Here is a 16,170-nt window from a genome sequence, read left to right as displayed (position 1 = left end):
CGCGATGGAGACATCATTTAAGCTCCGTTGGCTTTGCCCTGGCCCCGTGCCTCCTACACGCCTCCCAGCCCGCCCTCGTCTGGGCCGAGCATGAGCTTGATCTCCAAGGACGGCATGTTCCCCCTGCTGTGCTCTCAAACCTCAGCGAGGCGTCGCTACGGTGACAGAGCAGAACAGCGGCTGTGCTGGCCTGTCGCTCTGTTTACTGAGGACATGAGGGGAGGGAGGGCAAGACAGAGAATTTCATAATGTTGTTTGTATGAATGAAAGACCTGAGGAGGAGATGATGCAGTGAGAGGAGGCGCACTTGTGGAGAGAAACGGGGGGAAGTGGAGGAGGTGGAGATGGAGCATGGTTGAGAAAAGGGTGAAGTTAGTGGACACTGGGCAGACTGGCCACAGGGCACATCACAGCACAAGCCACAAACCTGCTATGACAGGACATAGGAGGTGGTACACACACACGCGCACACACACACACACACATTTGGATTTACAGTACATGCACTTATTGCCCGTGAAGAAAGTCTTACACATGCACTGTCGCTCCCTCACACACATTCAGCAGCCTCCAGCACTTAACACCAGCTGCTTTATTGCTCACTGACATTTTCTCCCCTTTCTGTCTTTCCGTCTCGGTTTTCCTCGCTGCTTAATACACACACTCGCACATACACACACAACCAAAAGCAATGGCAGAAATATTGATACACAGACAACAAAATAATAACAAATCACAAAAATATGATTTGTGTAGCTTGGTGTAGCTCAATTCAAATTGCTTTCATTCAGCATTCAGTAATACGAGTACACTCGTAGAAATAATGGTGCCAACTACAACCATAACGGGTTCTTCAGCGTGTCCCCAGAGACAACATGAAGGGTTATACCTAAACCTCAGTGCTATTTAGCGAACCAGCTTGTATTTCTACCAGTTATGGGTGGAAATATCATAATCAACCACTAAGGTTCCAAAGTAAAACTCCTATTATTTAGTTCTAGCTAGGATCTAACCTTTAGGGTTCAGAATCTATTTATTTTTGTTGTTAAAAATGAATGTGCAAACTGCAATGGTGCCAGTTCCACGTTGGTGGAAATAAGCTTATCTGAGGGCTCTATCCAGAACCTTTCCACCTTCTAAGGGTGCTAGGGGTACTCCAATGGGTTCTACCAAAACCCTTTTTATTTAGGGTTTTATGTAGAACCCACACAGAGAGTTCTACAGAGAACCCTTATACTGTATATTAAGGGACAAAGAACTATTGACAACCCTTGATGTCAACAATCCTTGAAGAACTCTTTCTTCCAAAAATGGTTCGCAATGGAGCCCTTAAGGGCTGTCCACCCCTGTATGGGGTACCTAGAACTATAACTACAACTATTAAAATATAGTTCTAAAATTGTTCTAAGTCAAGTAGATGGGGAGTCTGGACTGCTGCTTTAACGTTGTGGTGTGGACTTCCTCATCCACTTGAGTTAGAACGATTTTAGAATTATACTTTTTATAGTTATAGCTATACTCCTTTGTGTGGCGGCCCTTTAGCCTTACAGAGAACCCTTGACAAACCTGTTCTTCAAAAAAAGGTTCTTCAGAAGCAAATGTTTCTGGGTAGAACCTCAGCCCTTCAGGAAGAACCCTTATTTCTAAGAGTGTGGCATCCTTGACTGCCTAAGACCTTTGATATTAATGTAGTAACTTGTAAATGAGAAGGTATTACTCACATTTAAAAGAACATTTTCCTCTTCCTACCTTCTACTCTTTTTTAACTTGGTTCTACCTGGTCCTCCTTCTGTCTCCAGAACCACTGCGGGTCACCTTGTCTCCCAAGAACCTGAAGACAGGGATCAGCAGTACAGTCATCCTGTCCTGTGCTGTCCAGGGTTCCCCCCACTTTACTGTGTCCTGGTACCGTAACACAGAACCTGTCCTGCCTGATCAGCACTTTTCCATCCAGGGGGCTCACAATGAGACATTGTTCATTTCCGCTGCACAAAAGAGACACTCGGGAGCTTACCAGTGCTTTGCTACACGCAAGGGACAGACCGCCCAGGACTTCTCCATCATACTGCTGGAAGGTAAGGACAGACGGGTGATCAGAAAAATACTGGGCCTCAAATTCAAAAGGAGCTATGATGTATATTAATTTAATCACAAATCACTGTCAGCCCTTCATCCAACTGGACAATCAGTATTTTGACTTAAAACATTTTGGGCCAAAAAACACTTTTCGGCATTTTTCTGCCAAGTAAAATTATTTAGATAGTCTTTAATGTTAATTTTAGCTATTTCTGTCTCATATATGGCTGATAAAGTGAACAGAAAGTATAAAACAGCAGAATAACCCTATTGGATGACACATGGTGTAACGTTAACAGCAGCAGTGCAGAAATCACTTTTAACACAGAGGTGATGAAGAAACTTCTAGAAAATCTATCTTAAGTGACTTCTATTAACAGAAACATGTCCCAGGTGTCGATTATCCTCATATATCATGTTTGTGCTGACAGAAAGTAGACAGGAGGAGGGCAGATCACTCAGTGCTTCACTTCCAGCACACATGTGAAACAGTTGACCCACTGTGATAAGTCACATCCAGTTTGTGGAGCTAAAGAGAGCCCAACATTTGCATCTATGTCTAAATTATGACCACACCTTAGATGGTGGCGGTGAGTCTTGCTCTCTGCAGCTTGTTCTCTGGGTGTATCCATTGTCAGGCCAGGTGCAGCAGTTCATAGCGACACGCTGAAGCACAATATACAAATATAAATATAAGTGGTGTCAGTTACGTTGATGAATCGCCCCAGCCCTAGTTCTAGCACACCAGAACATTGGATATACTATGTTATACGTCATACATATTCATTATTGTTACTGATGTAAAGTGTCACTTTTCCCTTTGGTACTTTACAGTAAAAATGTGTTCATATTCTGTGTCAGTATGGGTTTACCAAACTAAGTTTAAATGAGCAAAAACAGATTTAAGCAGAGATCTGTTGCACAAAAAACTAATCTCAGTAAATGCAAGTTTATTAATTTAAACCACCTGAAAAATTCACAAAACATGACATTTTAATCCATCTTTCTACCATGATGCTGATTTGTATCCAGTGTGATGCTTATTTGTTTCAGTATTTGTTTCTGAATTCACACCTCACACCTCTTGGTATGTGATTATTCCTCAGATGGCACACCCCGTATCGTTGCCTCGTTCAGCGAGAGAGTGGTGGTCCCTGGTGAACCGTTTTCCCTGATGTGCGCCGCCAAAGGAGCACCTCCTCCCACCATCACCTGGACCCTGGACGACGAGCCTGTGGCCCGGGATCTGTCTCGTGTCAGAGCCAGCCAGTACACGCTCTCCGACGGCAGCACTGTGAGCCACGTCAATGTCAGCAGCCCGCAGATTCGCGACGGAGGAGTGTATCGGTGCGCCGCACGAAACTCGGCCGGTAGCGCCGAGTACCAAGCGCGCATAAACGTAAGAGGTGCCTGTCTACTTTTCAATATCAGTCATACAGAGGCTACTCATAGCCTGACCCCTACCCTTACCCTGACCCATATCCTATCCTGTACCCTTCTATCTCTACCTCTATCTCTGTATGTGTTTTTCTTTCTCATGTACTGCATATATTTTTACTTTTTCATGTATATTTTGTTCTGTCTGTCAATCTTCTGTATGTTAATTATCTGCAGCAGTCAGTGTTTTGTTTCTGCAACAGCTCATGTAGTGTTCAGTGTCTGTCTTATTCTGTCTTTCTTTCTTGCAGTCTATTTCCTCAAGCTTACTGTCCTGCATGTGTGCCCTTGTGAATGCACACAGATATAGAGCTGCAACGATTAGCTGATTAATCGATTAGAAAGAAGAAAAGACAAGAATTGTAATTGAAAATTAGTGACCAACTATATTGATGATTGATTAATTGTGACTTTTCAAGCAAAAATGTCAAACACTTGCTGGTTCCAGCTTTGTAAATGTAAGGATTTGCTCATTATTTACGACATTAGATAAGTCTTTGGGTTTTCAGGGTTCAACTTTAATGTTGGTTTTTCACTTGCCCTGTAGTTGTTGTCTAAAGTTGTCTTATTTATTAGTGGTTATCAAATGATACCAAAGTTAACTGTCATGTTTAATCCGGGGCTGCAGTGTCTATAAAATGACTAGTGAAAAATGTCCATCCCAGTTTTTTCAAAGTTCAAGGTGATGTCTTTCAGAGATGCAACTATTAATCGATTATTTATAACTATTAAATTAATCACCAACTATTTTGTTAACCAATTAATCACTTCGAGTCATTTTTCATTAAAAAACAGTGAAATTCTGGTTTATTTAGTCCTCTGTGACAGTGACTGAATATCTTTGGGTTGTGGACAAAACAAGATATTTGAGGATCTCTGGAAATCAGTGATCAACATTCACAATTTTTTGACATTTTATGGACCAGGCAACTAATCGATTAATCAAGAAAATAATCAACAGATTAATCAATAATGAAATTATTAGCTGCATCCATAATGTCTTTAAAAGTGGGAAATCTCTTTTGAGAATATTTTAATAGTTAAATTATTTTTTTACCGCTTGCCCAGTCAGGCAAGAGTTGCTAGATTTACTTTCTATTTACTTTATGTTGCATTTTGTTTGCTCTGGGCAAGGGGGCAATCCTTATTGTTGAACCCTGGATTTGGACTGTTGATTGGACAAAAGAAGCAATGTGAGGGCGTCACCCTGGGCTCTGGAATGTTTTTTTGACATTCTATAGAGTAAACGATTAATCATGATAATAATCAGCAGATTAAATGGTAATAAAAATAGTGGTGGCAGCCCTGCACAGATGCCAAACAAATACACCTGCTCATCCACCTACTGTAGCTTTCTGTGTGCATACTCACACGCACACACAGACTCGTTTGCAGGCAGGCAAAATGTTAAGATAAAGAGACTGTAGCTCCAACATATGGATAGAAAGAGTGACTAAAAGAGAGGACGTGAGACAAATGGATGAAGAAACCTTAGAAGGGAAAGAAACAGATGGCCAGAGACGGAGGGAAGAGAGAGAGAATAGATGAAATGAGAGAAGGGGAATGACGAGGAATGCTAGCGTCTGTTGGGGGAGTGATGGTGAACTCTGGTGACAGGACTGGTGATGGTCACTGTCGTCGGAGACAACAAGGATGAGGAGTGACACCGATGGACAGGGCTGTATCTCAGTCTCTCTGTCTCTCTCTCTCTGTCTGTCCTTTGATGAGATGTGTGGTTGTGACATTTAAGTCTGCTCTAAGGAGACATGCCAGAATGATCATCGGAGTGAGAATGAGTCCCATTGCCAGAGAGCTTCAGCAAAAAACTGACACAAATACAGCCAACACACACTCACACACATTCATGGACACACACATGCATAACCACACACGAAAAAGCAGTAATACACTAGTATGCTTATCCACTCACTGAAATGTGATACACTCAACTTGTCCTATTCAGCGAGGGGGCCAACAGCAAAGATACTGAACCACGCAGACATAGTTGAACACACATGCACGTGTATACTGTATATGTGTTTGTGTGTGGCGGGGCGTGTGTGTCTGTGCGACGGTGCTACTGAATAATACATCTTTCACTCGTCAGAACTTCAAAGCTCAGCACACGCTGAGAAAGGGAGGAGAGCGAAAGAGAGAGGGAGAGAAGTGGGGGTAGGAGGGCTGGAAGGAGAGACAAAAACAAAGATACAAGACGAACAATGGTGAGAAGGTCAGAAGAAGAAGTGACGGATGATTGAGCGATAGCTCCCAGTGTCTCACAGTAATGGTAAACACACTTTGTGTCCGTCTGTCTGCCTGCCTGCCCACAGCCTTCAGTCTCTGTCCTCTGGCAGTGAAACATCATCAACATATTGAGTCAGTCAAGCTTCATTTTTGTTACATTTTTGTGTTTTTAGGACATCATTCACATACATTGTGTTCCAGTTAGTCTATCAATTATGTCTTGTGGTCACTATTGCTCAGTATTACTGCCAATCAACATACTATAGCTTATTTAGCATGACCTTCATAGTGTTTGCAGCTCAAATGTTCATTAGTTATGAAAATAATGCATTTGTTACACTGCATCAAAGATGCACAGTACTTTATCCAGGCCCAGCAGTGAATAAGAAACAGGCAATAAGGGAGGGACTGATCAACATTTGAAGTGGCTGGGTGGCCTGGTAGCTCAGTTGGAAGAGCATTTTCCCCATGTACTGTACTGAGAGACCTCTGCAGCAGCAGTGGGTTCGACTCTCTCTCTCCCTGTTTCCTGTCATGTCTTCAGCTATCCTATAATTAAAGTTATAAAAAAACATTTAGAGCAGTCAATAGCACCATTTTCCATGGATGTGATGCTAGGAGGGACCGCAGTCCTATTAACTGACTCTTCATGAACCAAGAGCTCCCTTTGTTTGATACCAAGGTGGTGGCCAAGTTTTGCTTGCAGCACCCTGGATCTGAGTCATGACTAACCAAGCTAACAGCAGTTAGAGCTTAGCTAAGTTACTTCAGCAACAAGTAAAGCTATCTTTCCATCAGGAAACTCTTTAAATGACCTTGGTACCGTCTTGGAGTCTGTGCTGAGCCCAGTTCTATTGCCCTATAGCTAATTTGGCAACAAGTAAGCTAAAGCTCTCGTCCATCTCCATCTTCTATCACGAAAGCCCAAGAATTGAAGCTGAGCAGCCGGAGGGAAAACCAGAAAACATTTTCTCCATAAAATATAATCCAGTTTCACCTAAATCACTGAATAAAGTTGTGTTTTTGTGCAGTGGGGCCCAGTCCCCAGAAACACACCAGTTCGCTACAGTGAATGGATGTATTCTCCTATCATAATCTGCTGAATCATAAACAACAGGATGACTCATCAACAGTTTCAAATCAGTCAGATACTGACGTATAGCGTGACACAGTACAGAGTACGCTACACGTGTTCACACATTGCACTTGAAATGGTGGTCTTGAGTACGGTTTATGTATATTCGAGTACTGATCAGATCAGGTGTGAAAGCTAACTTTTTTTTATTGTTACAGTTAAACAGGGTGTACGTAAATACATTGACATAAAAATACTGAAAACAAAACAAAAAACATCAAGTCAGGGGAGAGGAGGAATGAAAGAAGAGAAACAAAACAAACAAATCTAAAATAAAGAGTTTCCTGCTGTACCTTAAGTCCTTTGTTACATCTAAAATACACTTTGAAAAAAAAGAAAAAAAGTTAACTTGACGAGCTATAGCACAGTACAAAGCAATCGTACCTAATGTGAAAGTACCTTTACTGGTTACTTTGGAATCGCAATTTTGCAAATGACTATTATTTAGAATTGGATCTCGGTGTCCAGCCTAACTGAGCAAGCTGATCCAGCTGAGCTAATGGCAGCTGTAAGATAACTGAAGCCAAAAATAGTTAGAGCAAGAGTATAGCGAGCAGCAATCCGCAGTTACTCTAGTGACACGCTGCTCTCTAGTCTTGGAGTTACCTTTGACAGGTGGGCTTCACTTTACTGTATACATTGTCCCCTTTAAAGCCGATGCCTGCAACAGATCCTGCAGGTCCTGCAGCACCCAAAACAAATGTGGAGGACGCTGATCAGCATGAATGAAGATTAACATATGAAAATGCAGTATGATACTGTGTTATTATTGGGCTTACCCATGCATGTAAATGCACTCCCTGTCAGTAACTGAAAGCCTCTAAATAAAGTTAAGCGTCACTTTAGTTTTTCTTTTCTGCTTCACCCACTCACTCTCCCGCTTTCGGCTGATCTCTCTTTTTAGACTCCTTGTGTCGGTTACATTAAATGTTGGTTTGTTTAAATGTCAGTAACATTAAATGAAATTGCCATCACTAATCCAATCTGACCTGTAAACAATAACATAATTGCTGCTGCTCTGAAGTCTGACATTCCTGTATTATCACTGCATTTGGTTTGTGTTTGTTACTGGGGGAAACAACTTAAACCATCAGAGAAACAGGGGTATGATCCATAACATGTTCATCCACTTTTTGCTCTCCCTGCCTACAGGCTTATTTTTAGTTTACATCTGCTCACATAGCTGAGTAACTGTCTTTCTCCAGACTTAAAAATCCATAATGACCTACATGTGTCTGGAATGGGCTGAGCAGATTTTCAAGAGGAAACTGTTGTGGGTGGGTGGGCAGGAGTGGGATGGTGCATCTTGGCAGTAATGGTCAGAAATTGTGCATGAGTGTGCAGGTGCTCCTCCAGAAAACCTCCACAACTGAAGCTCTTTTTTAACATTAAGACAAGACATTCTAGCCTCTCTCTCTTCCTATACCCTGTTCCTCTTCTGTCCCCTCCCTCCTCCCCAACTCCCTTCCCTATCACCCCTCCCCTTTATTCCTAAAATTCCACAACCTGCTCCTGACACCATCAACTAAAGATCTTTTTCTTTTCTTCCTCTCTTTTCTTTTCTCCCTCTGCCCATCAGGTCCTCCGAGGATTCGGCCTATGAAGAACATCACTGCAGTAGCAGGAAGAAACACTTTCATAAACTGTCGTGTGATTGGTTACCCTTATTACTCAATCAACTGGTACAAGGAGGGGCTTCTGCTGCCTGACAACCATCGCCAGGTGGAGTTTGCTTTCTGCATTTCTGCTCAAAGACAATGAAAATATATCAGAACGCATATTCTGCACAGCGTGCTAGTCTTTTTTGTACAGCTTTATTTACAAATGTGTAAAATGTGTATCTATAAAAACATAATAACTTAGAATAGTTATTGTCTGTGTTAGCATGTGTACTGAAAGACCTGTGAAAAAATCTGAGAAGTAGTAGGGCTATATTTTTGTTTCACAGATACACATTTTTAAGTGATTTTACATTTCAGTCTGAGTTAAGTCTGAGACATGTATGCTCTCAAGACTGTTAGATACGCAAACCTCTATGGTCCCTATGAGACACTTTTTATTGTATTGTATATTCCATTACTCTGTGCTTTTGCTTTTTTAAAATTTATCGGTATAACAAAAAAAGACTTCAACTAGTTTGAACCTGAAAACAGATGAAGGCACATCAAAGCATCATCTCAGTTAAAGTCACAGCGGTTTCTATGAATAAGAAACCCACACGTGTACTATTTCTGAATGTCACACTGCTTATGTCTGTACAGGTTGTGTATGAGAACGGGACTCTGAAGCTCAGCGATGTTCAGAAGGGGATGGACGAGGGGGCCTATGTTTGCAGTGTACTCATCCAGCCACAGCTGTTCATCACACAGACTGTCTACGTCACCGTCAAAGGTCAGTCATGGTGCTGATCGTTTTAAAAGTGATGACTTTATTGAAGAGTTAGACAGGCTTTTTTTTTAAGGCTGTGAAGATAATATAAAAGGTGGACATTCGGGAAAAGTGTACAAAGCATCATCTATGTAAAAATACAGAGTCATCCTCTCCTCATCCTGTCATAGTTTTACATGTTGTGTCCCGTGTAACACCATTATCTGGGATGTGGGAACAATAGTCTCTGATTTCCCGTTGCTTGGCCAGCCTGAGTCCCGTTGATCAGTTTCATTTACCTGACTGGACATTGGCCAGGAGCAGCCTTAGATCCAAGTTGGAGCACGACTCTTACCCTGACTCACCTCCTCTCCTCAAGGGGTTGTCTGTGGTGGTACATCCAGTTGATCTGGCTGGGTGTTGAAAGATGCTGCGTGGATTGTTGATGATCTCAAGGTCCACTGCTTGTTAATTTGAACCCCATGCTTCCTTTCCTAATGCCTACAACTGTATTTCTGTCATGGGTGTTTCACCAATAAAGGCCGGAGGTTAAAACAGTGATGTAGCGATGTTTGAAGGAACGACTAGCTACAGCATTTGCATGCACCGCTGTTGCCATGAAAAGCTTCAAAATGCATGAGTGGAGTATTTGCTGACGTATTTTATGTCGTAGAATAAAATGTGAAGATCTCTTAATCTTGACAGACCTTATTTCAGGCAACTAACCAAAAACCCGTTCAAAAGACCCACTGACTTTGAGACAAGGGATCCAGAAGTGCTAATTTACTAACTCATTTCTGTATTTTACTGTACTGACTCATTCCTGCAGCACTCTATCTGAGTCTAGCTTTGTTTTACTGGGTTTGGGAAAAAAAATTCTGAATGTAGATGAGGGTGATTGTAAGAGGGATGGATTGTGGGTAAGACCGGTTTGTAGCACGAGGATGTGAGTGAAACAGAAGGACAGGAAAGAAGAAAGCTGTATGCATTGCCTCTAATAACCCCTGATTAAGGGGCGGAGTGGCCTAGTGCGCTCTCTCAACCACTCAGCAATTACATAGAGCAGGAGTGCTATTGTATAAGATGTGTGTGTGTGTGTGTGTGTGTGTGTGTGTGTGTGTGTGCTATACGTATGCATATATGTGTGTGAATGACAAAGTGTGTGTGTGTGCTGTACATATTCTGCATGTCACCTTGTATGTTATTTCGCTTGGCTCTCCGTGGCGACATGTTTGTTTTAGGAAGTTGTCGAGTGTGAGTGTGGGTTGTGTGTGCTTCGACTTGACATTAGCAGATGTGTGAAATTTGCGGTGGTCTTCACAGTGTTTGTGTGTGTGCGTGTGTGTGTGTGTGTGTGTGTGTGTGTGTGTGTGCATTTGCTGTGTGTGGGTGTAGGTATGTGCTTGTATGAATGTGTGCTCGTCATGTCTCTGATTTAATTAGATGAATTTTAACGAGGCCCAGATTAAATCCCCCAGATGTCTCAGCTGTAACCCCCCCCACCACCACCACCACCCTTCCCTCCTCCCCCCACTCCAAACCACCGCCATCACCTCCGCCACTCTCCATAGCAACACCGTTCTTCCCCCTGCGGATGGGGCTCTAATTAGAGCAGCTATTATGGGCTGGCTTTAGCAGGGCAGGGTGGAGTGGAGTGGAGGGGTTGGTAGGGGGCACAGCATGCTGCAGAGTGGGTAGTGGGCTAGTAGGCCAGGCTGCAGGGGTGTGGAAGCTTTGGGGTTCACACTCTTAGAAATGAAGCATTACAAAAGGGTTCCTCCTGCAGGGCTGAGGGTCTACCCAGAACTTCTGAAGACCCCATTGTTAATGACAGGGTTTGTCAAGGGTTCTTTGTAAGACCAAGTTTCAGAACCCTTGTCATTCAAAGAAACCCTTTTTGGAAAAAAAGGTAATCAGTTTCATTTTCCTGACGAGATTGTTAAAATCCTTGAAGAGCTTGTTCATCAAGGGTTCTTTGTACCAAAGGTACCAAAATGGTTCTTAGTAGAACCCCTTGGGTGGGTTCTAGCTAAAGCCCTTGAAAATAAAAATGGTCTTAGAAGAAACCCCTGAATGTGTTCTAAATAAAGCTCTTGGAATACAAAAGGGTTTTTGGTAGAACTTGCTGGGTGGGTTCTAGATAAAACTCTTGGAATATAAAAAGATTTTTGGTAGAACTTGCTGGGTGGGTTCTAGATAAAACTCTTGGAATATAAAAAGATTTTTGGTCAAACCTCCTGGGTGAGTTCTTGTTAGCACTCTTCGATACAAATGGGTTCTTGGAAGAACCCCCATCGGTGAGTTTTAGGTCTAACTTTTGGAATCTCAAAAGGTTCTTGACAAAACCATTTGATTACAAAAGGGTTCTTGATGAAACCCCCAGGGTGGGTTCTAGATAAAACAATTAAAAAGATTAAAAAGAGATTCTCAGTAAATCCCCATGGGTGGGTTCTTGTTAGCACCCTTAGAAGGTGGAATAGTTCTGGATAGAACCCCCAGAGAAGGTTCTGGATGGAACCATTACACCATAGAAGCCTTTTTGGTAGCACTGTGAGACCTTTCACAGATGCTTCTATAGACAACCATCAAGTTTCACCTCCATGAAAGTTTCTACCAAGAACCAAAAAGGATTCTCATATGAGAACAAGCCAAAGAACCCTTTATGGTTTGAGTTAGCACGTTTATTTGTAAGATCTTAGATGACAGACAGACCAGTGTGTCAGGTAATTGTGAACTATTTTCAGTCTGTCTTTTTGTCTCTTTCCTCTGTATCTTCCTCACCCCACCTCTTGGCTCTCACTCTCCCACCTCATGTCCTCTCGATGCCCTCGAATCATCAAATCTCTGTGTGTCTGCCAATATTCTTCCTCTGTCGTCACATCTGACTCTCTGTCTTTTCTCTATCTTTCACTTATTCATATCTGCCTCAAATTTCTGTCTTCACCTCTTACTCACCCCGCTCATTTAAACAACCCTCTGTTTTCATCCATCTTTTTTTCTTTAATTCCATGCCCTCTTTGCCTTATTCTGTCTTCTCTTCTCTATATACCCTTTATTTCACCCTGTTGCCTGTCCTTGCCTTTTCTCTCTGCTGCTTTCCTTTTCATCATACATTTCCTTGACTTGCTCTGTCTCTTTTACTCATCTTCTTTTATCTCATTTCCCCTCAATTACTTTGTCTCTACTGCATTTCTATTTACTCTCCTTACACTCTATCCCTCTCCTGCTCACTCTTTCATTCTCCCTTTCTCTTCTTCCCTCTCAGTTCCTCCACTGATTCAGCCGTTTGACTTTCCGCCGACTTCCATTGGTAAATTGATGTACATCGCCTGCGTGGTGTCGTCTGGAGACATGCCCATACGCATCACATGGCGCAAGGACGGGCAGGAGATCGTTCCCTCCTCGGGCATTACCATTGACACGAAGGAGTTCATGAGCTCCCTCCAGATCTCCAAGGTGTCGCTCAAACACAACGGCAACTACACCTGTATCGCCAGCAATGATGCTGCCACTGTCAGCACGGAAAGGCAGCTCACAGTAACAGGTAAGGAAGGAGGGAGTGAGAGAAGATAGAAGATATGGAAGTGATATTTAGAAATGGATGAATGGGATTCATTTTAAAGGAGCACTCAGGTGATTTAATATTTGACTTAAATAAAGTTGGGTAACGTAGAAGATTAAAAAACGTGCGGTCAAAAATGAAGCGGCAGAGTCTGATTTATCCTGACTTTGTTATGAGTAAAAATTACTGGATCCTTCACTTCCCATAATGCAACTCAGAAACATCTTTCACGAGACCTTTGTTGTGTGGTCATAAACTCCACAACCTCCAGTTTGTGACACAAACTTTATGTTTAGCTGACTGATTGAGTCTTTAGAGCCACAGAAGTTACTACACAACTAATGCTGGAAGACTTCCTGCGACTCGAACATCGACTCTGACATGCAAAACCAGCAATGGTGGAAATTAATTGAGTACATTTACTCAAGTATTGTAACTACATTTTGGGCCACACATATTTGAATTATATGGTACTTTATACTTCAGTTCTACACTGCACTCCATTATATTTATTTGACAGCTGCTAGTCACACTGCAGAAATGTTGTAAGTTAAATATGATGCATAGCTGAAGATAAACCTGTGATTCCAGACTTTTATTTTCACATCATGAAGGGGGAATGCCAAAAAAAGTTTGGGAAACACTGCTCAAAAGAAACATGTCCCAGCTAATGGATGTTGAAATTAAATTATTGTTTAAGAATTATATATATATATATAAAATATATTGTAGTTAAAACTAGTGGCACCACAACATCAAAATGCTACATCTACATTGATGCATTAGTATTAATAATTTAATAATGTAATATAATTCAGTCGCAGGGGCAATTTTTCTGTGGAATCATTGCATTTTGCGTCTACTTTTTGACTTACTTGCGAAATTCATAATATCTATAAGAGGTTGTTAAGAGGTACCTATCATCCCTACTCTAGCTGGTTTCTAAAGAAAACATACACATGTACCACTGAAGTTACTCATGCATAACAAAAAAGCCAGTTTTGAATGAAGCTGGAGCCTTTTAGCAGCTCGTACTTCACATGCACTAACATACATGTGTGGCAGGTCTGGCTACCAAAACAAAGTGAAGAGAAGCTTGGATTACTACACACACACACATCCACATCATTGCCTCTCTATATCTCTACATAGCAAATTGTTGTTTGCTGCTATATTGATGCTCAAAATTTCATATGTAGGACCTTTAACTATGATTTTAAGTGCGGGACTCTTTTATCTGTATTTTGTCATTGTTGTACTGGTTCTTTTACTAAAGTAGATAATCTGAATGCTTCTTCTCTGAAAATCAGTGGAATACCCCTTTAACTGTGGAATAGCCCTTTAACTGGATCCTTCATTCATTACATTTGATTTAGTGACACAGCATTGATGATGTTCTGACTGAAACACTATTTCCTGGTTATGCAGGAAACATCAAATATGGTGCCACTGTGCAAAAAGGACCAAAAATGAAGTTTTTGTGTGTTTTTTTATCTTCTCTTTTAACATCTTCCTCCAGTGCCTCCTCGGTTTGTAGTGCAACCCAACAACCAGGATGGGATCTATGGGAAGGCAGGGATCCTAAACTGTTCTGTTGATGGATACCCTCCTCCCAAGGTCATGTGGAAGCATGCCAAAGGTACACTAGGTACATGACCCATCTTTCATTCTTTATCTTTGTACTGTGATGTGTCTCTGTTGGCCTGTCTCCGCCCATTGTCATATTCATAGTTTCATGCTTTGACATAGTAAATTTGAATAAAATGAAGGGATTGTCAGTGACTGTAGAATTCATCGTGATTTTCTTCTCTATTTGTCCAGCGGGTATTGGGAATCCGCAGCAGTACCACCCTGTGCCTCTGACGGGCCGTATCCAGATCATGAATAACGGCTCTCTGCTCATCAGACACGTCCTGGAAGAGGATCGGGGCTTCTACCTCTGTCAGGCCTCCAATGGCGTGGGCTCAGACATCAGCAAAAGCATGGTCCTCACCGTTAAGAGTGAGTATACATATACACTGACTCACACGGGCTAATGTACCTGATTTTTTTCATGGCATAGATGACTGGAGTGAGACCATCGAGGATGCTCCAGTGCTCCTGCTTTATCAGTCTTAATGCACACACACTCGCTAACTGTGTCAAACCAATGAGCCGGCTCGCACTACTCTCCCTGCGCTCCGTGGGCTTGAACATACTCACATAACGTGCACACCGATGAACTGGTAGAACAAAGGTGACCGTGGACGTAATAGCAAAACAATAAAAAGCAGTGAGAGAGGGGAGTGTGTGTGTTTGTTTGTGTGTGTGAGAAAGCAAGCAAGTGAGCGATTGATCTTTTGACTCTTGGGATCTGTCCACAGACAATCAAAAACACTTTGAGCTTAATCATTATGTGGAATCAATCTCTCCATCCGGCCCTCGCTGTCAGTAACACCCTGTGTAATGCAAAGTGAAAATGCATAGGGAAAATGTCAGGGCTGCCCCTTGAAAGTCAAATCATCAGTGGGAGACCCCTCAGTTGACTGAGATTCTTCCAGATTCAGTGATTCTTGACCTTTCTCTGTCAGTGTGCTTTAAAATAACAGGATAGAACAGATTGACACCTACAAAAATGCAAAATATTTCAATTAAGAATCATAAATTGTTTTTTTAGCTGGTGCACTTATTTAAAAAATAAGAACCTTGTGACATGTACTAGTGGTTAATTGATGAAAGAAAGTGACACGGTAACAAGCTCTTGTTTTTTAGCGGTGTCACTGTACACTGAGCAGTGTAACGGAATGGCAGGCTGCAAATCAAGTTTCTAAAACTGTGTTCACACTGGAGGCAAAAGTGGCCCATATCAGATTTTTTCTTTTTTCTCAAATGTGTCATGACAGTGTGAACAGCACAAATCACATGGAATCTGATCTTTTCAATTTTGATTCGGGTCATTTTCATATGTAGTCCTAAATCCAATACAAGTTTCAGTTTGAACAATCCTATCTGAATCCATGTACCTTTTCAGTGTTTTGCTGTGAGACTGTTGTGGGTGTGTGCTGACAGATGTAGTTAAAAGTAGCCCTTAATATCCTGACCTTTTGGATAAAGTCTGTTTGAGCCATGTATGTCATGGTCCCACCACCCCTGGTGCCAACTCCACATTCACACTCACCTCTTGTCCTCATTATCATCCATTGTGTCAACTTATAAATGAATCATTTTGCACATGCAGTCATTCACACTAGAATCTGATTTTGGTCACATATTAAAAATAGTTTAAACAGCCAAACATAAAAAATCAGACGTGGCTAGTAAATCAGAATTGAACACTGAGGCTTTCATTGTGAACGCAGCCTATGTCACC

The 16,170-nt window shown here is 41.9% G+C and overlaps 1 protein-coding gene across 1 annotated transcript in view; it reads left to right on the top strand.

Moving 5' to 3' along the window:
• Positions 1-16,170, top strand: part of dscaml1 (Down syndrome cell adhesion molecule like 1) — a 140,603-nt gene that overhangs the window by 91,757 nt on the left and 32,676 nt on the right. Inside the window, exons 6-12 of the mRNA XM_084716922.1 lie at positions 1,800-2,075; positions 3,183-3,482; positions 8,472-8,614; positions 9,154-9,283; positions 12,525-12,803; positions 14,341-14,469; positions 14,643-14,822. Coding sequence (XP_084573048.1) covers positions 1,800-2,075; positions 3,183-3,482; positions 8,472-8,614; positions 9,154-9,283; positions 12,525-12,803; positions 14,341-14,469; positions 14,643-14,822 — 1,437 coding nt within the window. The remainder of the gene's footprint in view (positions 1-1,799; positions 2,076-3,182; positions 3,483-8,471; positions 8,615-9,153; positions 9,284-12,524; positions 12,804-14,340; positions 14,470-14,642; positions 14,823-16,170) is intronic.

The sequence above is a fragment of the Lutjanus erythropterus genome, chromosome 4 (assembly GCF_056507025.1).
Source record: "Lutjanus erythropterus isolate fLutEry1 chromosome 4, fLutEry1.hap2, whole genome shotgun sequence".
Classification (NCBI taxonomy): domain Eukaryota; kingdom Metazoa; phylum Chordata; class Actinopteri; order Lutjaniformes; family Lutjanidae; genus Lutjanus; species Lutjanus erythropterus.
This window is presented reverse-complemented; position numbering and strand designations above follow the sequence as displayed.